General features: G+C 36.2%; 1 protein-coding gene across 2 annotated transcripts in view; it reads left to right on the top strand.

Moving 5' to 3' along the window:
• BRWD3 (bromodomain and WD repeat domain containing 3) overlaps positions 1-24,441 on the top strand; it is a 190,730-nt gene that overhangs the window by 86,177 nt on the left and 80,112 nt on the right. The window contains exons 12-18 of one of the 2 annotated variants that reach the window (XM_035028800.1): positions 2,160-2,198; positions 6,851-6,891; positions 9,532-9,636; positions 10,654-10,807; positions 14,917-15,051; positions 16,291-16,419; positions 17,330-17,555. In XM_035028800.1, coding sequence (XP_034884691.1) covers positions 2,160-2,198; positions 6,851-6,891; positions 9,532-9,636; positions 10,654-10,807; positions 14,917-15,051; positions 16,291-16,419; positions 17,330-17,555 — 829 coding nt within the window. The remainder of the gene's footprint in view (positions 1-2,159; positions 2,199-6,850; positions 6,892-9,531; positions 9,637-10,653; positions 10,808-14,916; positions 15,052-16,290; positions 16,420-17,329; positions 17,556-24,441) is intronic. The other variant, XM_035028801.1, reaches the window with a different exon arrangement.

Below are 24,441 nucleotides of genomic sequence, written 5' to 3'. Positions count from 1 at the left end.
GACAGTGGCAAAATGGTCTTATCAGTGGAAAAACCAAATATTTCCCCTGACTTTGAGGAGAGGGAGGTTAGCACCTTTAGAAACTTGACCTGGTTGTACATACCATACATGTTGGTCGGCGGGGGGGCAGCACTGTCAGGTGTAAAGAGATGAACTGGGGACAGGATATGTCATTACCAGGGCCCCCGTTTTCTCCATTCTTTCAGTGGTGCATGCTTCATTTCAGTTATAGTGCATTTTAACAGTCCCAGCGTGCAGCAGGACAAGGGGATATTAGTGAAGATTGAGTAGTTCTTCACCCAGGGGTGTGAAGGAATTCACCTGTTTCAGTGGGATATTGCATTGTAAATTCTAGTAGATAATTCTTTTTTAAAGAATGATGGGGCTTGGTGTTTTCCACAGCATAGTGTGTTGATCCACTGTGAGATTTTGGACAATGGCTGTTTCCAGAAACTTCTATATCTTTACAGTATTGGGTGCCTGGGCAGGGATCCCTAGTCTGGCATATGGGGCAATAGGCCCTACTCTTTGGTCATTTAAATATGCTAAAGCCTAGGACAGTACTTTTGTCCAGTTGGCCAAGGTGGTTTTGCCTGTTAAGTGTTTAATATGCTGTTTTAATATCCATTTTCCTTTCTACCAATCCTGCTGCTTGTGGGTTATAGGAGAGATGGAACCTTTATTTAATGTCACATTTTTTTTTAAAGATTTTATTTATTTATTTGACAGAGAGAGACACAGCGAGAGAGGGAACACAAGCAGGGGGGAGTCGGAGAGGGAGAAGCAGGCCTCCTGCTGAGCAGGGAGCCCGATGCGGGACTTGATCCCAGGACCCTGGGAGAAGGCAGATACTTAACTACAGAGCCACCCAGGCGCCCCTTAATGTCACATTTTATTGTTCAGTCTTGCACATCATGGCCTTTGAAATGTGGCCTCTGATAACTATGTTTTTGATGAGGGTATTCATACATGGTACTCAGTTTCTTAATCCCCTAATGATGACAGCCTGGTTTGCAGGGTGGCAGGGAAAAGTGTGGGTTAGAACAGATGCAGTGTCTACATAAACCAAGGCATATTTAGAACACTCACTTAGAGGAGGCCAATATAATCAATTTGCCAATTTCTCATAGGTTGGGAACTCCAGTGGATGGCCTGATTCTTTTGGCAGTTGCCTTTGGTGGTGTTTAGGACACACAACATGCTGTTATTACTTTAAGTCAGTGTACTCTGAGGGCAGTCCAACATCCTTGACAATATGCCATCCTACTTGGGCATTGTGGGGGCCACTCTTTATATGCACCCAATCTGCCTAAACTACTGACAGGTCAGTAGCTAGGGCTCATTCCCAAGGTAGGGCACCAGGTTCCTGATTGCTAGGGGGGTGTCAGTGTCTTAAGAACTGGGACATGAAAAACAGTGAGAAACACTTCAGGCTCTTGCAGGTGGACCCAAATGTCATATTATATATATCTTGACCCCACAAGGAATTTTTAATGATCAGCTTCCCATTACTCAAGTCATAAATTTAATCCCTTAGAATAGTCTAATTATCAGTACAAAGGGTTAATGGCCAGGGCTCCTGAGTGATCAGCAGCCAGACCACTATGAGCTCAGTACTCTAGTTGCTGTACTGGCTTCTGTGTGAGAAGTTTTACCTGGAATAGCACTGTGTACATTGCTAGGAGCTCTTGCTCTATGTGGATATATTGGGGTTTTGCCCCCTTCAGAGCTGGAACCAAAATCCCAGGGGCATTCTCCCCTTTTGTTATCTCTGCCGTACTGTCTGACCCATATCTTTTGGAGTCATAGACACATCAAACTCAAATGGTGGCCCTACTTAGGAGATGCTCAGAGCTTTAATCTGTTTTATTAGTATTTTTGCCTTCTCAAAGGCAGCATGCTGCTATTGTCCCCAGTCTCTTTACCAGGGAGCATAAGGAATGGGAGTGCTGTGCCAGGTGGAGATTAAAAGTCTTCCATAACCCCAAAATCCCTATAAAGGACTGCACCTCTTTCCCATTCTTAAGAGGCTGGATAGGCTTGCACCTTTTCAGTTACAGCTTTATGAGTCTTAGCTGACCAGATGACACCTAAAACCTTATAGCAGTGTCTAGGCCTTGAATTTTCTTTGGGTTCATTGCCCATCTTCTTCCTCACAGATGTTCCTGAGCAAAGCCTGCAGGTGTCCTGCAGCAGAGGTAAATCTTTACATGTTAACATTGTATTATCAATGTGTAATGGGCCCATTTTGCTGATGTGGGGAAGGAGAACAGGGATAGGTCCCCAGCTACCATTGTATGACATATTGTGGGGCTATGCACGTAGCCTTGGGGGACCACTTGAAAGGTTCATTATTATCTCTCCAAGAAGAAAGCAATTTGATCTTAGTTATCAGAAACCTGTCAAAGTCATTTCCATGAGTGTTCTTAAAGATGAAGCACTGTTGTAGGGATTCTTTTTGCAAAGCATCAGAGCAAAACAATAACTACAAATGAGAGAAGACTTAAAAATGGTCATTTGATTTGATGAGAGTTCATTATGATGCAATGGACAAGAGAACTATAGCTGTATTCTTAAAAGATCCCCTGCCTTTTTCTGGCAATGTTTTGGTTATCTCCAGGGGTATTTATATTTCAAAGATATGATAAGATTTATAAACTTCAGGGGACAGAGAAAGATGTAAGTTTTCTCCTAGGAGTTTTGAGGTAACTCCTATATAAAATTAGAGGTCAGAAGGTATGGGACATTTTGTCTGTTTCCTCATCAATTACCACAGCATCCCCCTCTTGATTTTCATTTTCTCCAAGATTCCACCTCTTAGCATCCTAATCAGGCTTTCTCATAAGTTCTCATATCTTAATACATGACAGCTTGTATCTTCCTTGCTTTGCAAAACAAGACACTAAGGTCTCCAATTTATTAGTTTGCTCTTCCATCTTGTCTGCCAGCCCCAGAGGTAGCAGAGTAGTGGACACTCACATATCCTTTTCTAAACTGAGCTCTTTCTAACTTGAGCTTTAGCTTCTAGTTGGGCATCAGTGGCCAGCTGAACTACCCACAGTAGAAGCCCACTATGGCAACCATGTTTCCCTTCTCTGCCTCAGTGTGGTATGTGCCTTTCCTCCAACAAGTACATTAGATTGGCTGGCATTTTCTGGGTGTCCCCATATTCATGTAGTAGTCCATAAGCATCTAACATACCTGCCACCCTTCCTTACACAGAAGTTGATGGCTAATTTGGGATTTCTCCTGTGGATGCCTCATTCCCAAGGCCCATTTCTTTGGTCTCTGGGCTAGCTCACCAATTGTCAATTTACAGCCCCCTTGGGGTCTTCTTGGATATAATCTGAAACTGGCCCATGTACCCAGAGGGCAAGGAAAGACAAAAGAAAGAGGTAGGCCATTCTGGGTTGGTAGGTGGCAGTTTTAATAAGCAAAGGGAATTTACACATGAAGTTTGTTTTGGGTGGCGGCAAGATGAATGGATCTTGGTGCCTGCCCACCAAATCTTAAAAGTTTATAAAGAAGCTTTAACTGAGTTCATTCAAGTATACTGTGCAGGTGTTCTCAACACCACATCATTGTCTCAAGGCTATGTCCTTAGAGCAGCCTCTGGGAGCGGGAAAGGCAAGTGGAACCCATATACCAAGGATAGGGAAGAGGGTAAGGAGCCTCTGATTGCCTGGGGTCCAGCTCACAGGTCACCTGGCAGTCACATCTTTTTCATGACTTTCCCCAGCAGTGGTAAGGTCCTTGACATTGGTCTTAGTGATTTTTTTTTTTTTAAATCTGACTCTAAATGTAAGGGAGACAAAAGCAAAAATGAACAAATGGGACTACTTCTTAGTAAAAGGCTACTGCACAGTGAAGGAAAACATCAATAAAACAAAAAAGCAACCTAGTAGATGGGAAAGGATATTTCTAAGTAATATATCCATTAAGGGGTTAATACCCAAAATATATAAAGGATTCATATAACTCAACAACAAAAAGACAGCCCAATTAAAAATGGGTAGAGGAACTAAATAGACATTTTTTTTTCCCTAAAGAGGATATGCTGATGGCCAACAGGCACATGAAAACATGTTCAACATCACTAATTATCAGGGAAATGCAAATGAAAACCACAATGTGATATCACCTCATACCTATTAGAATGGCTGTTATCAAAAAGGCAAGAAATAACAAGTGTTGGAGAAGATGTGGAGAAAAGGATACTCTTGTACACTATTGGTGGGAATGTAAATGTAAATTGGTGTAGCCACTATGGAAAGCAGTATGGAGATTTGTCAAAAAATTAAAAATAGAACGACCATAGGATCCAGATATTCCACTTCTGAGTATTTATTGATGAATACAAAAACACTAATTCAAGTAGATATATGCACCCCTATGTTCATTGCAGCAGTATTTATAGTAGCCAGAATATGGAAACAACCTAAGTGTCTATCCATGGATGAATGGATAAAGATGTGGTACACACACTGGAATACTGCTCAGCCACACATAGGGAAATCTTGCCATTTGTGACAATACAGATGGACCTTGAGGGTATTGTGCTAAGTGAAAAATCTGATGGAAAAAGGCAAATAACATGATTTCACTATGTGTGGATTCTAAAATAACAAAACAAATGAACAAATCAAACCAAACAAAAACAAACTCATAGATACACAGATCCGTGATTACCAGAGGGGAAAGGGTGTTGGGGGATGGGTGAGAGGGCTTATTTGTATGGTGATGGATGGTAATTAGACTTGCAGTGGTTATCACTTTATAGTATATACCAATATCCAATTATAATATTGTACAACTGAAACTTATATAATGCTATATGCCCATTTTACCTCAATAAATAATAAAAGACATGTTAAGTATATCTTGAGAAAAAATAATTTGCTAATTTAGCTTGTTGATTTTAGTTTGATTATTTTCAGAATGCCATCACGGACTCCTAAAATCTAATCCTACTCAGTTATCAATAACAATAGGGAACAGCTTTATACCTGGGTGACAGCCATTGGTGGCTGGCCATTGGTGACTGGACCTTTTCTTCAAAGCTATTTCTACTTTCTTTTTTTAGGAAGCTTGGAGCCAGTAATTTTTTTTTTCATATCCCTGTGAACCTTTCATCTCTTTCTCCTCTTCCTTTCCTTACCTTTTTCTCTAGATAATTATTTACTATGGTGTATGGGAGTACTTGTTTTTCAGCTCACTATACATCTCATATACCTTATTGTCAAAGCTGTATAGTCAGCAATTGAAAACACTCAGCTTTGCAAGTCTTAAGATTACTGTTTTTAGTACTGTTGACCTCTCATTTGGAATAGTATTAGTGCACATCAATAAAATACACACAGTTTCCCTGAATCATGACTATTAGAAAAAGATACTTTGTGAGTTACAAAATCAATCATGTTCCTGAAATTTGTACTAAAAGAGACCTGTTAGAAACCTTCTCCTTGAGCTTTTGGAAACAGCCTCCTGATTTTGTCCCGTCCCATAAGCATAATTGAACAGTTACTTATGAATCATTACTGAACCAAGCTGAGCTCTCACCTTGCTGTTACTTATTCCTAGATACTAAAATCCTGGAATATTATTTAAATTGTGAAAGAGAAAAACTTAGGAAATATATAAAGATCTCAGTCTGAGACTATCCAGTGGGAGAAATCCATTTGTACTAGAGTATGCAAAGGAGGCATCTTTACAATTACCACCCAAGCAGGGTATGTATACAAGTGCAGTCAAGTTTATTGAGAGCTGAGTGAGGAGGTAGTAGAAACAACGGGCAAGAATTGAATGGGGGAAAGATAAAGAAAAATTGATTATTAGAGTTTTGTGCATTTTTTTTTGCCAGGGGTCCAGCTAAGGGACCCCTGGCAAAAAGAAGAAAGTCAAATAACCTAATTATTCCCTGTTGAAGTCAGTGGCTACTGTTAGTTATCAAAAATAAGGTGTACTTTCAGAACATCTAAAACCAGTTATTGCAACTGGCAGTGAGAATCCAGAATCTGTCCGATAAATACTATAGTGAAATCATGGAGCAGTATGAATATAACTCTGAACATATGAAAACAGTTTAATAATGATTTTTTAAAATTGAAAAATAATTGAAATAAATAAAATGAAAAATAAAAATAAAGATATTTAGTATTTGAGCTTTTTATTAAAAATTCAAATGCAGTTCAGTAACTGAGTATTTTGTGAAAATATGTACAACATTTGAGGGTACATTTTAGCTTTATTATCAAGGAATAAAGAGAACAAAAATGCATATTCTGGCTTATACTTTAATCTTCTCATCACTATAATACACATTATATTTGTAAAAGTATAGTTTAATCATTATAAAAGAAGATTCAAAGAGAAGTATCTAAACTATTGTACCTAAAGACAGATGAATCTGTCTTTGTAAAATAAATAATCCGTGTGAGAGGCTGGAAATGATTGATTTATTTTCTGAAATTAAAAAAAAATTAATTGGGAAATTTAGTTCAACTGCTATTAAATCTGTTACTTTAGGGTTGAATTTTAGGTTAGTGTGCTGTCCTATTATGGGGGACATAAAACTAGTATCTATTCAAAACTGTCTCTTGAGATTATGATTTAGAAACAGGTTTGCTTATATCTGGTTTGTTTCAAATTACTGCTAATAAGTATTCTTCCTCAGTTAATGCATTGTTTCAGCCTTCATTAATTTTTTAAAGAAAATTGGAGTTTTTTCCAAGAAAATTATAGCATTAAAAAGTCTACTCCATGATGCTTTTGCATGTGAATTTGAAGGGAAGAGTACTTTGTTTTACAAATAAATTAACTCTAACCAAAATTCTGTTGTTTTATGTCTTAGGACAAAGTTGTTGCTGTTCAGTTCTGTAACAATGGAGACAGGTAACTATGTAGTACATATCTGTGTAAACAGATGTTTGACATATTTTACTTCTATTCCTTCAGAAGTAGCTCCTTCTACTGTAGTACTTTATTTCTGTTCAGTTTCTTAAGCTGAAAGCCCTTGTCTATTTCTGATGACATCCTTACCCCATCTCTTTTAAACTCCATCTCTACTACTCCAAGTAGTAACCATACTTTATCAGTTCTTTCTTTCTGAGTGATTTCTTTTTTGTTTATTTTGTTTTTCCATTTCTATTATCACTCACTTTAGCCAAGGATTCTATTTTTTGACCCATTACCTTCAGTTTTCTTCTCCTTTCTAAATATATCCTGTCCATTTCTGCCAGATCCACATTGCTCTGTTCAGAAAACTTTAGTGTTTCCTCTTTGTCTATAGAATAGAATTCAAATGTCTTAGCCTTGAATTCAGAACTTTCTATAACTTAACTTAGACCTACATTCTTTTCTCATTTACTATTCCCCATATAAATCATTATATTTAGCCTAATTGACTTAATCATTGCTCCTGTTACATCCATATATCTATATTTTTTCTCTCATTCATTGCTTTGCTTATACTTTACCTCACACCATTCTTACTCAAAAATATCACCCCTACTCCCCCCTCACTCCTTCTGTTTTCCTCCTACAGCCTTCCTCTCCCTTTTGCTCTCCTTCACTCTATTTTTCTTTTCCCTCCAGTCCCTTTCTCTTATTTTCTAAGTCCTGCCTTCCCATGTTCTACCTGAAGCCTTTTCTGACTGCTCCAGATTTTAGCCATATTGTCTTCCTCTGAACATCTGTATTACTTATTGTCTCTCCTACTCATATGATACATATTTCCTATGTCTGTAAACTCAGACATTATATGTAGGTATTTGTGTACCCTCTCAAATGTTTGATCCCAAAAGGATGATAATCTTTTGCCCTGGTCTAAAAATTGACATAAAATAGATTTAAAAATGTAGCCACTTAACATAAATGTGTATCCATATATTTCTATAAGGACTTTATGTGGGTGACCATGTTTTAATTTAATTTAATTTAATTTTTTTGACCATGTTTTATTTTTAAATATTTTTCAGACAGTGGGTGATTGCTATGATGAATTTGTTCATCTTTATTAAATGCAAGAGTAAATAATGATGGTCCACATAGAGTGAAGTTTATATTAGGAGTGAGAAAACCTTCAGATAATTTTTTGAGGTTGATTTATTGCACTATACTGAGTTATACACTTGAAGGTTTGTACAGCTATGATTCTTTCATGCTAGAGGAATCTGAAGTTTTTAATTCCTTGCCTTTTCCCTAAAGGAGAAACATTATTTTATCTTCACTAGTTATGTGGACAATAAACAAAGGATGTCCAATTTTACTAATAGTTAAAGATGCAGTTTAGAATAAAAGTAACATTTTTTTTTCTTTCAGAGTGACAAGATAATGAAGAATGTTAGCACCCAGTATTGCCAAGGGTTTAGGGAAAACGGGCACTCACTCTCCCACAACTTTTGAAGAGACTGTAAAGTGTTAAAAAACTTTTCAGGGAAATTATTCATCAAAAACTTTAAAAATGTGCTGACCATTTGACTCAGCAAAGATATGTATAAGGTTGTACAACGATATGTATAGAGATACTCATCACAACATTATTTATAATGGTGAAGAATGGAAATAGTATAAATATTTATCATTAGGGAGTTGATTAAATAAGCTTTGATTCATCCAAATAGTTGAATACTTACTAAAAGTGACAATAGTTTTATTTATAAACCTAGAGATATATCTATAAAATAACCCTTAGGGGAAAACACAAAACATTATATGTAGTACAATTCTGTTTCCTGTAGGGGGAAATATGTAAGTGTATATGTATGTCTTTAATAAAGTCTGGTGAAATAGAAATGAAAGTATGAACAGTGATAAAATTATGGGTGAATGAATGTATTTTTGTAAGTTTTATTGAGATATAATGCACATAACATAACTTCTCTGTTTTTTAGTGTATTCATGGGGTTGTGCAACCTTTACCACAGTTTTAGAACATTTTTAGCACCCCAAAAAGAATTTCCATACCCTTTAGCTATCACTCCCCAATATGTTTACACCCCCACCCTTAACTCTGGGCAACCTTTAATCTAGTTTTTATCTTTATAGATTTGCCTGTTCTGGAAATTTTATATAAATTGAATTATACAATATGTGGTTTTTTGTGACCGACTTCTTTCACTAAGCGTAATGTTTTCGAGATTTAGTCATGTTGCAGCATGTATCATTATTTCTTTTTATTGCTGAATAATATTTTTATGGATACCATAATTTGTTTATCCCTTTATTAGTTGATGGACATTTGGATTGTTACCACTTTTTGGCTTGTGAGGAATAATACCATGGATATTCATGTACAAGTTTTTCTGTGGACTTAATGTTTCATTTCTCTTGGATTTATACCTGGGAGTAGAATTGTTGAGTTATATGGTGACTGTTTATCATTTTGAGGCACTGCCAAACTGTGTTCCAAAATGTATAATTTTCATTACCCCCAGTAGCGTATGGGGATGAACATATTACTTTCATAATTAGAAAAAAAGTGATTTATATTTTGGAAAAAGTAATAAGGATATTTTAACTGTTTCTTTGCAGTTTAAGATTTGTTAGTGGAAGTCGAGATGGAACAGCAAGAATTTGGCAATATCAGCAACAAGAATGGAAGAGTATAGTGCTAGATATGGCTACTAAAATGACTGGGTAAGATTGGATGTTAGTATAGTATCTTCTGATTTACTGAATTATATTTCATAATAAAAATATCTTTTTAGATTAGTAAGTAGTTTGGAGTTCATTGGTAGACCTGAAGTTTGTGTCTCTATTTAGTCTCTAAGTAAATTGCCTTTTGCTGTTGATTGACAGACTGGACGATAGAAACATTGCTGAGTCATTCAAAATTCTGGTCTCTTGTGACCCAAAGATCTCTACTCTGCTAATGCCCACAGAGTTATTTTCTGCCTTAGTTTTCTATAGGTCATTTTTAATATCTATCTATACTACTTTCTACTTTGAGGGTTGTCCCTATTAAATGTCATCATACGTTTAACTATTTCTCTGTCTTACTGATGTTACCTTTATAATGTTTCATATTGTTAGCATTCCTACTCAACATTATAAGTACACTTAATCAGCATTCTGTTTCATCGTCTTCCCTGTTGATTGGAAGATACATAATTACATCTTTAGGACATTACAGTTTCTATAGGGTAAGGCCCTGACATTAATTATCTTCCTAATAACAATATAGAACTGACATTGTAGTCCTAGCCAGCTATTCATATCATATTCAACTAAAAGTTAATGAATTTCTTGCTGTTCTTTTATAAGACCTATTAGTTTCAAAATTTATTATTTAAGGGAGTAAAGTGACCATTATATGTTTTCTTCATATTTTCTGGTAGCCAACATGACCTTGTATTTTATTTTTCAAGGGATTCGTAGATTTTTTTCTAGTTTCACCTTTTTTTTGTTCTTGTGTAACTAACTACAAAATTTTGTCATTTTGTGCCTTTTGTCTTCCTAAAATAAGCTTATGGGTCTTGCCCTACTTAGGTACTTTTAATATTTTATTTTGTGAGTACTTAAAGGTATAGTTTAGGATTTTTTTATCTAAAAATTTATAAGCTACTGGAGACATTTTTTTTCATAATTTTCTATTTTAGATGTACCTTTGTTAATAATTTACAATGTATGAATACTGCAAATTATTTTATTTAGGAATAATTTGCCATCTGGAGAAGACAAGGTCACTAAACTTAAGGTGACTATGGTGGCCTGGGATCGCTATGACACTACAGTTATTACTGCAGTGAACAATTTTCTTTTGAAAGTATGGAATTCTCTTACGGGGCAACTTCTTCATACTTTATCTGTAAGTATTTTTGGAATAATTAAAATGATCAAAAAGGGTGTTTTTCCAGAAGACAGGAAATTTAAATTTTAGTTTACTTTCTGTGACTTATTGTCTCTTGGAGAAGTAAATATTTCAGTCACCTTTGTAGACATATCTGCAAAATAAAGATGGCACATGGTATAGCTGCTAAAAGCAGGTATGAAAACATTTCAAGGTCCTTTTGAGGTCTGATAATTACTTATTTTGTTAAATGCAGTCAAGGATATATAGGTTATTTTGTTTTTAGCATGAGTTGGGATTTTTGTCATTGTTTTAGGGGTAGAGCTAACTTTATTTTGACAAGGGTATACTTTATATTCTACTTTCAGGGATTCATTTATGCAAGAAGTAGAGGTAAGAGGAAAAAGTAGGCGAAAAAGGTGGCTTTTCTTCTTTTTTGTTGTAGTAAAAGGTGTAATATTTGTGGCATGAAAAACTGATAGGATTAACAGCAGAAGTCACATAGGTGGCATTGTTTGTTGGTTTAGCATGTACACTTCAGGTTAAATGCCACTTAAAAGCCTTATTTCCTATCTGCTTCAGTTATCAGTTCCTAAATACTTTAAGAACAGGGCCAAGTGATTGCCATATGGTTTACAAAGTATTAAGTGATAAGGACTAGAATCCAGTTCTCATGACTCAATTTACTTTGTAGTATACCATAGTATCCATCCTTATTTAACTCCTTTGTAAGATAATCTTATTTATAACCTCTGAGATTTCTAAAGATTTGTTTAATTTTGGAAGGAATTCCATATACCTCCCAATTCTTGTTCCTAAATAAAACCCTGACACTGTGTTAGTGGAGTTTTAGTTTCTTTTTTTTTTTTTTTATCTGCTTAGCCAATTCTTTATCCCCTTCTGCCTTTCCCTATTCCCCAATGTAAGTTTCTGTTAATATGTATAGAAAAATCTATACTATTTGCTTGATTCTTTATTAGGAGGTGTTTGTCTACGTGGCATGCTCCAAGAGAAATATAATATGAGCCACATATGTAATATTAATTTTTCTAGTAGCCACAACAGAAAAAGTAAAGCACAACAGGTGAAATTAATTTTAATAATATATTTCATTTAACCCAGTATATCCAAAATAATAGTATTTCAACATGTAACTAATATGAAAATTATTAATTTTAACTATTTCATATTTTTAAAATACTAAATCTTTGAAATCTAGTGTATATTTTACACTTACACAACATCTCAATTTGGACTAGCCGCATTTCAAATGCTTAATAGCCATATGTAGCTATTAAATACAGTATTAGACAGCACAAGTCTATATATCTAAAAATCACAGTTTCAAAGTTCATGTCATAGCCACTGGTTTTATAGATCTGTGTAAAATTCTGTCCTAACAAGTACCTTAATTTAGAATTCTGTTTAGTGGTACTCTTCCCATGGGTTGATTAATGGGTCATCTTTTTCAGTGAATTTTACTGAAAAAATTTTAGAACAGACTATTTTTATTTTTAGACCTTGTTAACAGCCAAATCTACTTAGTTTTGATATTTATCTTTTCTGTGTTAACAATTTGTTTATTGGGGTCTTAGTGTGGTGTAAAGTTCTTCCACTCAGCAAATACTTACTGAGCATCTACTGTGTGCCAGCAACTGAGTTAGATGTTAGGAATAAATAGTAAATTAGAGAGTCCCCATCATCCTGGGATTTACAGCCTATTAAGAAAAAAATTAAAAAAAAAAAAAAAACACAAAAAATAAATAAATGGTCAGAAGAAAGAAGTGGAAAATACAATGCAAGTTTCTAATAGGGTGACCAAACCTGGTCTAAACCTATTTGACCGTGGTCAAAATAGGGTCAGAGAAGATTCCTAAGGAAGTTAAATTTGGGATAAGATTTGAAAGATAGATAGAAATTACCCACGTCTCAGCCTAAATGTCACCTCCTTGACAAGGCCTTTCCTGATCAAACAATCTAGAGTAGCCTTCCAGTCTTTATCTTATTCTATCACCTTGCTTTCTTTTCATCATAGTGTTTATCACTACCTGGTATTTTCTTGTTTGTTTATTTTCTGTCTCAATATGGTAGGATATCGATAAATATTTGATAAATTACATATGTGAGAGAGTTGGGAGGTCCTTACAGGAAGAGGGAAAAGCACATCAAAGGTCTTCAGGTAGAAGGGAGTTGAAAGAAAGCCAATTTTTGGCTAGAGCACAGAGAACAAAGAGTGTCACCAGATAGGTTTGGAGAAATGGAGACGCCAGACCACTCAGGGTCTTATAGGATCTATCCTAGACCAACAGTAAACCATTAAAAGATTTAAATGCTAAGGAATGACATGTGAATTTTGCTTTTGAAGAATACCATATAATTCTGGCAACAGAATAGAGAGAATTGGAATGAAGATAAGAGTGACTCTGGTATAATGTCTATGGTAGGATGGGCCATGATGATAATTTGGATTTGTGTGGCAGTGATGAAAATAGAGGTGTGCTTAATAAATAAAAATAAGGCAGATGATACATCTTAAGACATTACTGAATTTGGTTAGGTTTTGTTCCCTATGATCCAGTGACTATGCCCTATCCTATGACATGTGACCAACAAATAAAATCCCCTATTTAAAAGCCTCTCTTTTCCAGTGTACACTGAAATAGTTGTATCATTATCATTTGAGTTTAACAAAGTAGTTTTATTGTTTACTCATTAGGAACCTGAGAAAGTATTTGTTATATGCTATATTTAGCATATAACAAGTAATTTTTTTAGTGGTCACTGGGAAGAGTCTTGGTAAACTTTCAGTTGTAAGAGTATTTATTGCAATGGGATTTTACCTACACATTTTGAGCCAGTGTGCAGTTATTTTTTAATAAGTTATATTTTTGTACATAAAGGTAACATGGTAGGGTGCTCTATTCCATTTTTTATACAATGATTTAGGATAAAATGCACTTTTTAGGGTCATAAGATATGATGATTTCTAAAAACTCCTGATGATGCTGATGTGTTCCTAAGTGAAACGCAACTTCAGGATGTCATGCATGCTTTTCTAAGACTTGGAGCCTATCATTAATCATGTATTCTCCTTAACAATGACCTGAATCAAGTGTTGGCAAACTATTTCTTTAAGAGGCCAGATAGTATTTTAGGCTTTGCAGGCCACATATAGTCTCTGTTGCATATTCTTTGTTTTTTTGAAGCCTTTTAATGTAAAAACCATTCTTAGCTCACAGGCTCTATGTACAAAAATGTCTGGGAGCTAGATTTGGCCTGAAGGCTATAGTTGCAGACTCCTGATCTAAGGTCTCTATATACTGATATCGGTAAGGGAAACATATATAGAGAGCATTGGTTTCCTTTTCTTTTTTTTTTTTTTTTAAGATTTTATTTATTTATTTGACAGAGAGAGAGATAGCGAGAGCAGGAACACAAGCAGGGGGAGTGGGAGAGGGAGAAGCAGGCTTCCCGCCGAGCAGGGAGCCCGATGTGGGACTCGATCCCAGGACCCTGGGATCATGACCTGAGCTGAAGGCAGACGCTTAATGACTGAGCCACCCAGGCACCCGAGAGCATTGGTTTTCAAACTTTTTTAGCAACAAACCCATTTTTCAGATAGCATATTAAATGAAACCTTCAACTGTAAAGTAGATAAAGGGCAGAGCCACTATGCTTTTTTATTTGAATGTACCGTGGGGCCTTCCAAAATCTAATTTGAATACTAGGGATAGAGAGTGCTGGATAAAGAACAATGAAGGTTTGTGTGTTATCTCTGTGGCAGAATTGGGTGTTAATGAAAGATTCTGTTTGTCCCATTTTCGGTGGGTCTTAAATAGCAGAGTCATAGAAATACAAATTATATTTCAGGGGCCTGGTTAATGAGCTGTAACTGTTTGGGACTACACTTTAAACACCTTCCTTGGTCTTCTGTATTGAATACTTTTTGAAATCAGCACCCAAACATATAAGGAACTCTAATTGAACTATTTCTTTTAGTGTCCATGTAGTAAATGCTGTGGTGTACATCATCTGCGTGGGATTAATAGCACACTCCTGAGATCTTTTGGCCAAATAAACCAAATACTTGGTGTTGCTTTTCATTTTTAATATTGATTTTATCACAGGGACATGATGATGAAGTATTTGTTTTGGAAGCACATCCATTTGATCAAAGGATCATACTTTCAGCGGGTCATGATGGGAACATTTTTATTTGGGACCTTGACCGGGGAACCAAAATTCGGAATTATTTTAACATGGTAAGAAAAATCTGTGTTTAGTTCATATTAAAACAGACATCTCTTATATGACAACTTGGTAATTAAAGTATACTTAGTGCTAAGGAACCTTTGTCATCTGTGTTTAAATCCATACAATAACTTAGAGAATGTCTCAAGACCTGAGAGTAAGGCCAATCCAGAATTACACCTTTCAGAGTGACTCTGTTATCATGGCATTAGCATTTTCCAAATTCTTGTCCCCAGCTCTAAATTCTTTTTTTTTAAATTTTATTTATTTATTTTGAGAGAGAGAGAATGAGAGAGAACACATGAGAGGGGATAGGGTCAGAGGGCAAAGCAGACTCCCTGCCGAGCAGGGAGCCCGATGCGGGACTCGATCCAGGGACTCCAGGATCATGACCTGAGCCGAAGGCAGTCGCTTAACCAACTGAGCCACCCAGGCGCCCCCAGCTCTAAATTCTAGAAACTCAAATTTAATAAGCTTTTGGAGGTAACAGTAACCAAACTCACAAAAAGGTTAATGTTTAAACAATAATCATAATGTATGAATCATAACAGGGACTGTATTGTATCTGCTTCTGGTAAACTCCATGTGGCTTAGTTAGTAATCAGGAAGTTGTTTGGCAAACATGGAATTGGAGGTATAGATACTCTTAAGATACATTTCATACAAACCATGGGAAAATCTGGTGAGCTACCTCTTTTTCCAGTAGAACACCCTCCTATGGTAATGGGAATACTCACATACTCCATATTTAGTGTTAGTTCTGAGGAAACATTTCTAAATTGTCAACCTTTGAGCTTCCTTTTATAGGCTTTGTAAGTTCGATAGTGTTAATATCCTCTGTCTTTTGTTAGTAAAATTGATTTATGTGTTTTATTTTAGGAAGGTTATTTTAAGGTTTGCTTGCATTATAATTTAAGGTGTGAAGATATTATCTTGATTTTGCTGAGATAGCACTTTTGTCATTTTGGTCGTGTTTAGGTCTTTTTTTTTATTCTCAGTCACTCATTTAGTACTTCTTGAGATACAACATTGCTAGTAATGTTTGATACCATCCATCTATTGCATTTTGATTCTTCCTAATTTCTTTCAGAGCTTTACTGTTTCAGTAGGGTTCTGGCAACAGAAGCCAGAGAGTACATTGGAATGTAGATGCATCACAGAATCCAAGATATTAGGAAGCAGAATCTATTGCCTACTTACTTGAAAATTACCTCTTAAAGATGACTTAAAGTGACTCCTCTAAATTTCAGATTGAAGGCCAAGGCCATGGTGCAGTGTTTGATTGTAAATTTTCACCAGATGGAAACCATTTTGCCTGCACAGACTCTCATGGGCATTTGCTGCTTTTTGGTTTTGGATGCAGTAAATACTATGAAAAGGTTAGTCTGTTTGATTTTTCTTATAGACTATAATTTTGGATTGTATCATTTATAAATCTTATTTGAAGTCTTCCAGTTAATAAGGGTCATTGAGTGTCAATAGATATAAAATAACAAAGTCACCTTTCTTGACAAAAGTTTTCATCACTGCCAGAACATAGACTTGGCAGTTTGAATCACTATTAAGATATAGGGTGATGTAGATAAAAAATTCATTAGGAAATCCTTTTGCTTAGAACATATTCTCTGTACTGCCCTTCAGGTATAATGGAGAACAACTTTACCAGATTGCATCCTCTAACTTATCATAAATTAGAAATAAACAGCTGGTGACCAAATGTTAATTTTCTTGCTTGGCCACTTTACCTTTTATCCATCTTGTTAAAATACTTTGGAAGCTAGCTTAAATGGTTCTTTATATTTTATTAGCTATGAATTTGAAATAGATTATGGATTCTTAGAATTGGAAGAGAACTCAGAATCATTGAATTTAGCTCAATACCTATCATCTTTGAGTATTTTTTATGTATTTGGTATTTACTTGCTTTGCCATTTATATTATACTCTCATCTATCCTTATTTGAATAGAAATAAGCAATAAAAATAGCTAGAAATGTTTGTATGTTTACAACTTAAGTAAAAATACCTAACTTTATCTACTGTGGCATTGCTCTCCTTCATATGCTAATTGGAGAAATATGATCTAGGACCAGAAAGTAATACAGATTATAGGATTTTGTGGAGAAGAGATAAGATTACTATTTAAGTGATTCATTTCTACCTAGAGGGAACATAAAGCAGTAGAGGGCTATAAGAGTATGTAAAAAGTGTCTGATTTGAAAAATGCATTCTCTCTAGGAATAAAATTTAATTCCCTATGCATGTTAAACACTTAAAACCTGTCATAAAGATTCCAGATCAGATGTTCTTCCACACGGATTATCGACCTCTTATCCGTGATGCCAACAACTATGTACTGGATGAACAAACCCAACAAGCTCCTCACCTCATGCCTCCCCCATTCTTGGTGGATGTTGATGGCAATCCTCATCCTACAAAATTCCAAAGACTAGTACCAGGACGGGAAAATTGTAAAGATGAACAACTTATACCACAGCTGGGATATGTGGCTAATGGTATGTTATCTCAAAACATTTTGCAAAATGTTATACTTGCTGCTGTTCTCTTTATATGTCCCTTGCTAAACTCTGTAGTAGGTTATACCATATTTTACCTAACACTTCTATTAATTTTCAGTTGCATAGTACTTACCAGAGTAGTTTTACATTTTTATATCACTTAAACACAGATAAATGGATTAGGACAACAAGCATATTCTCAAGCAGAGAATGCCTTGACCTGCTTCCTTAGAACCCTGAACATTAAATGTACTAACTTTAGTGTGTCAAGCTTTTCTCACTGCTGAAATTCCACTGCTACTATTACTGGTTTTTTGATTTGACAGTCCATAATTAATGGACCGAAGATGAGGAAATTTCAAAAACCAAAAACTGGGAAATGGCCATTTACCCATTCTCTTGTGTGAAATGCAAAGAATTATTTAGTGTTTAAATAACAGTCAATCCTGGGGGATATAAAGGAAGCAGTGATGAGCATGATGCATGATGTAAGGATACTAGAATAAGACACTGAAAAATACTATTCCCTGTCAAAGCAACTCTTCTTTTTCAAATTTTAATTCCAGTATGGTTAATATGCAGTGTTATATCTGTTTCAGGCATACTATATACTATATAGTGATTCAAAATTCCATGTATCACCCCGTGCTCATCACAACAAGTGCACATTTTAATCCCTATCACCTATTTGGCCCATGCCCCACCTACCTCCCCCTACTAACCATCAGTTTGTTCTCTATAGTTAAGAGACTATTTCCTGGCTTGTCTCTCTCTCTTTTATTTTCCTTTGCTCATTTGTTTTGTTTCTTAAATTCCACATATGAATGAAGTAATACAGTATTTATCTTTCTCCAACTGACTTATTTCAATTAACATTACACTCTCTAGCTCTATCCCTGTCATCGCAAATGGCAAGATTTCATCCTTTTTTTTATGCCTGAATAATATTCCATTGTGTATTTGTGTGTGTGTGTGTATATATACTATATCTTCTTCATTCATTAATCTATTGATGGACACTTGGGCTGCTTCTGTATTTTGGCTATTGTAAATAATGCTGCTATAAACTTAGGGGTACATTTATCCTTTTGAATTGACGTTTTGTATTTTTTGGGTGAATATCCAGTAGTGTGGTTATTGGATCTTAGGGTACCTCTATTTTTAACTTTTTTTTTAAGATTTATTTATTTGAGAGAGAGCAAGTGCAGGGAGGGGCAGAGGGAGAGAGAGAGGGAATTTCAGGCAGACTCCCCGCTGAGAACAGAGCCCGACACCAGACTTTTACCTCACGATCCTGAGATCATGACCTGAGCTGAAATCAAGAGTCAGACACTTAACTGACTGTGTCACTCAGGTGCCCCACTATTTTTAACTTTCTGAGGAACCTCCATACTGTTTCCACAGTAGCTGCACAGTTTGCATTCCCACCAACAGTGCAAAAGGGATCCTTTTTCTCCACATCCTCACCAACACTTGATGCTTCTTGTGTTTTTTATTTTAGACAAGTGTGAGGTGGTATCTCATTGTAGTTTGGATTTGCATTTCCCTGATGATGAGTGATGTTGAGCATCTTTTCATGTGTCTGTTGGCCATTTGGATGTCTTATTTGGAGAAATGTTTATTTCTTCAGCCCATCTTTTAATTGGATTATTTGGTTTTTGGGTGTTGATTTATGTAAGTTCTTTATATATTTTAGATACTAACACTTTATTGGATATGTCCTTGGCAAATATCTTCTCCCATTCAGTAGCATAACATTTAGTTTTGTTGATTGCTTCCTTTGCTGTGCAGAAGCTTTTTATTTTGATGCAGTACCAATAGTTTATTTGGCTTTTATTTCCCTTGCCACAGGAGACATATCTACAAAAATGTTGCTATGACTGATATCAGAGAAATTATTGCTTATACTCTCCTCTAGGATTTTTATGGTTTCAGTACTCACATTTAGATCTTTTAAAAAAAAAATTAAAGATTTATTTATTTATGAGAGAGAGAGAGTGGGGAGAGGGGCAGAGGGAGAAAGATAATTCTCAAGCAGACTCTCCACTGAGCATGGAGCCCAACTCGGGGCTCAGTCCTAGGACCCTGATCATGACCTGAGCCAAAATCAAGAGTCAGCTACTTAACAGACTGAGCCACCCAGGCGCCCCAGTATAGACATTTTTAAATATTTGTTCTTCAATCCATAAGCATGGATGTCTTTCCATTTCTTAGTGTCATCTTCAATTTCTGTCATCAGTGTTTTATAGTTTTCGGAAGATAGGTCTTTCACCTCTTTGGTTATAGGTTTATTCCTAGGTAATATTATTTTTGATATAATTTCAAATGTGATTGTTTTCTTAAATTCTATTTCTGCTGCTTCATTATAAGTGTAGAGAAATGCAATAGATTTCTGCACATTTATTTTATATCCCATGACTCCTGAATTCATATGTCAGTTCTAGTAGTTTATTGGTAGTTTTTAGGGTTTTCTATATAGAGTCTCATGTCATCTGCAGATAGTGAACATTTAACTTTTTCCTTACCAATTTGCCTACCCTATATTTTTTTGTGTGTGATCTAATAGCTATGGCTAGGATTCCAGTACCTTCTGGAATAAAAGTGGTGAGAGTAGACATTCTTTTCTAGTTCCTTACCCTAAGGGGAAACCTCTCAGTTTTTCCCCATTGAGGATTATATTAGCTGGGGATTTTTTTGTCATTCATGATGTTCAGGTATGTTCCCTCTATCCCTACTTTGTTGAGGGTTTTTATCATGAATGGATGTTATACTATATCAAATGCATTCTCTACATCTATTGAAAGGATCATATGGTTCTCATCCTTTCATTTATTAATGTGGTATATCAAATTGATTGATTTGTGAATACTGAGCCACCCTTGCAGCCAAGGAATAAATCCTACTTGATTGTTGGATTCTGTTTGCTAGCATTTTGTTGAGGATTTTTGCATCTATGTTCTTCAAAGAGATTGACCTGTACTCTTTTTTAGTGGTGTCTATGTGATTTTGGTTATCACGGTATTGCTGGGCTCATAGAATGATTCTGGAAATTTTCCTTCCTCTTGTATTTTATGGAATACTTTGAGAAGAATAGGTATTAACTCTTCCTTAAATGTTTGGTAGAAAGGGGCGCCTGGGTGACTCAGTTGTTAAACGTCTGCCTTCAGCTCAGGTCATGATCCCAGGGTCCTGGGATCAAACCCCACATCAGGCTCCCTGCTCTGCGGGAAGCCTGCTTCTCCCTCTCCCACTCCCCCTGCTTGTGTTCCCTCTCTCTCTGTGTCTCTCTCTGTCAAATAAATAAATAAAATCTTAAAAAAATAAAAATAAATGTTTGGTAGAATTCGCCTGTGAAGCCATCTCATCCTGGACTTTTGTTCATTGGGCGTTTTTTGATTACAGATTCAACCTCCTTGCTGGTAATCAGTCTATTCACATTTTCCATTTCTTCCAGCTTCTGTTTTGGTAGTTTATATGTTTCTAGGAAGTTATCCATTTCTTCTAGGTTGTCCAATTTTTTGGCTTATAGTTTCTCATACTATTCTAATTGTATTTCTGTGGTATGGTTGTTCTTTCTCCTCTTTCCTTTGTAATTTTATTTATTTGTGTCTTTTTTCTTTGTTTTTTGATGAGTTTGGCTAGAGGTTTATGAATTTATCTTTCAAAGAACCAGCTCCTGGTTTCATTGATTTGTTCTACTGTTTCTTTAGTTTCTATATCATTTATTTCTGCTCTAATCATTATTAGTTCCTAACTTCTGCTGTTTTTAGGTATAGTTTGGTGTTTTTTGTAACTCTTTTAGGTGTAAGGGTAGGTTGTTTCTTTGAGATTTTTCTTGCTTCTTGCGTAAGTCCTGTATTGGTATAAACTTCCACTTAGAACCATTTTTGATGCATCCCAAAGCTTTTGAACCATTGTGTTTTCATTTTCATTTATTTCCATGTACTTTTGGATTTCTTCATTCATTTCATGGCTAATCCATTCATTGTTTAGTAGCATGTTATTTAACCTCTATGTATTTGTGGTCTTCCCAGATTTTTTCTTGTGTTGAACTTCAACTTTCATATCTTTGTCATCAAAAAATATGCAGGGTATGACTTAAATCTCTGAATTTGTGGAGACTCTTTTTCTGGCCTAATATGTGATCTATTCTGGAGAATGTTCCATGTGCATCTGAAAAGAATGTGTATTCTGCTGTTTTAAGATGGAATGTTCTATATAAATATATCTGTTAAATCCACCCAGTATACTGTGCCATTGTTTGCTTTTTAATTATCTGTTTAGATGTAAGTAGTGTAGGGGCGCCTGGGTGGCTCAGTTGTTAAGCATCTGCCTTCGGCTCAGGTCATGATCCCAGGGTTCTGGGATTGAGCCCCGCATCAGGCTTCCTGCTCCACGGGAAGCCTGCTTCTCCCTCTCCCACTCCCCCTGCTTGTGTTCCCTCTCTCGCTGTGTCTCTCTGTCAAATAAATAAATAAATAAATAAACAAAATTTTTAGATGTAAGTAGTGTATTAAAGTCCCCTATTATTGTATTATTATTGATTGGTTCCTTTATGTTTGTTATTAACTGTTTTATGTATTTAGTACTCCCATGTTGGGTGCGTAAATATTTACAATCATTATCTTTTTGGTAGATTGTCCCCTTTATTATTATATAGAGTCCTTCTTCATCTCTTGTTATAGTCTTTGTTTTAAAATGTATATTTTAAAATGTGTATTTTCTGATATATGTATTGATACTCCAGCTTTCTTTTCACATGCATTTGCATGATAAATGTTTTTCAGTTCCCTCACTTTCACTCTGCATGTGTCTTTAGGTCTAAAATGAGTCTCCTATAGGTAGTATATAGATGGGTCTTGTTTGTGTTTTTTTTTTTTTTAATTCATTCTGTCACCCTATGTCTTTTGACTGGAGCATTTAGTTTATTTACATCAAAGTAATTATTGATAGATATGTATTTATTGCTATTTTATTACTTGTACTGTGGTTATTTCTGAAGTTTTTTCTCTGATCCTTATCTTTCTCTCTTTTAAGTTTTGCTGATATGCTTTAGTGATATATTTGGATTCCATTCTCTTTATTCTTTGCCTATCAGTGTTTTTTGATTTGTGGTTATCATTAGTTTTACATATAACCTCTTGTGCATATAGCTGTCTATATTAACTTCATTGCATCCAGCCTGTTTTGAATCTCAATTATTGCATTCTTCATTTCTGACAGTTTTTTAACTCTTTTATCCCTGGGTTAAGGGCCTCCCTGAAGTCTTCCATGCTTTTAAGCCCAGTGAGTATCCTTATGACTGTTGCTTCAAATTCTCCATCAGGCATGTTACTTACATCTGTTTCACTTAGATTTCTGGCCGTGACCTTATCTTGTGTTTGAATTCCTCCATCTTGGCATTTTTTCTAAGTCTCTGTCTACTTCTCTGTGTTAGAAAAGCCTGTTATGTTTCCTGCTCCTAAGAATTATGGCTTTATGAAGAAGAATTCATAAAGTGTCCAGGGCCTGGTGCTTCAAGGAGTGTCTCTGGTGTGTGCTGAGTACACTCTGCTGCTGTGTTTCAGCTGCTCTTTCCTTCAGACCATTCCTCTTCAGAGGCTCTCCTTGCCTGCAGTGGGCAGTGTTTGGACCTTGGCCAGAGTGTGGTGTGTTTTCACTATGTGTGCTCTGTTCTGCTTGTTAAATGAGACTTGATGGTATTTCCACTAGAACAGAAGCCTTGCAGAACTCTCTGGTCAGGAGTTATGGTGTGTGCAGGGGTTTCTGCTGGTCTTCTGGGGAAGGGGCCCACTGTGCTGGAACTGAGGCAAACTTTACCTAGAAGGGGCAGTAAGGGCAGAGTGCAGGGGTGTGGGTCCTGATGTAAGCAAGTTAGGCAGCCAGTGTTGGTGCTGTGCTGTTTACTGAAGGTGGCTCTATGTTTATGTGATGGGCAGGGGAGGAAAATGGCACCAGCCAGCTCTTTTGTCCCAGGAGAGGGGTCTCCGTGCTTGCTGCTCTCAAAGAAGCACTCTGAAAAGAGCAAATAATCTCTCCCAGTGTATCCTGGTGTTTTTCAGTTGCTGTTTTCTTGCTCTTTGCCCCAGGGTTGTTCATCTGCCTTCTCTCCTGGAGTAGCACAGTGCCCTCAGGGCTCTGTCCCAGCCAAGCGTATTGACCTTACCTTTGAAACTCCTGTCTTTAAACCCCGCTGGTTGCAAAAACTCACAAAAATCAGCCCTTCTCATTTTCCCAGTCAATGACTGGGGAAGTGTTCTTCTTGTGCATTCCCCAGTGTACTCCTCACTCTCTTGCCTTTCTCTGTGATCAGGGCTCCCTTCCCTCCACAGCACCCATGCTGTTTCTCCTCCAAACCATGTCTCCACACTTCCTATCATTCTTGATGTGCCTCTTCTCTCCCTCTAATTGTGGAGTTTGTTCTGTCAGTCCTTGGGTTTATTTCTTGGGTATTCAGAATAATTTGATAGTTATCTAGTTGTGTTTGAGGGATGAGACGAACCTAGGGTCCTCCTACTACACCACCATCTTCTAGCTGTCTATATTAAGTTGATGGTCATTTAAGATTCAACACATTCTTTACTCCCCTCCTCCCCACATTTTAGGTATATGGTGTCATATTTTACATTCTTTTTTTTTTTTTTGTATGTCTCTTGACTGATTTCTTACAGAAATACTCATTTCCTTTTTTTTTCTTTTTTTTTTTTTTTTAAATTTATTTGAGAGACAGAGAATGAGAGACAGAGAGCATGAGAGGGAGGAGGGTCAGAGGGAGAAGCAGACTCCCCGCCGAGCAGGGAGCCCGATGTGGGACTCGATCCCGGGACTCCAGGATCATGACCTGAGCCGAAGGCAGTCGCTTAACCAACTGAGCCACCCAGGC

Source organism: Mirounga leonina, unplaced genomic scaffold (assembly GCF_011800145.1).
Source record: "Mirounga leonina isolate KUSES-001 unplaced genomic scaffold, KU_Mleo_1.0 Mir_204, whole genome shotgun sequence".
In the NCBI taxonomy this organism is placed as follows: Eukaryota; Metazoa; Chordata; class Mammalia; order Carnivora; family Phocidae; genus Mirounga; species Mirounga leonina.
This window is presented reverse-complemented; position numbering and strand designations above follow the sequence as displayed.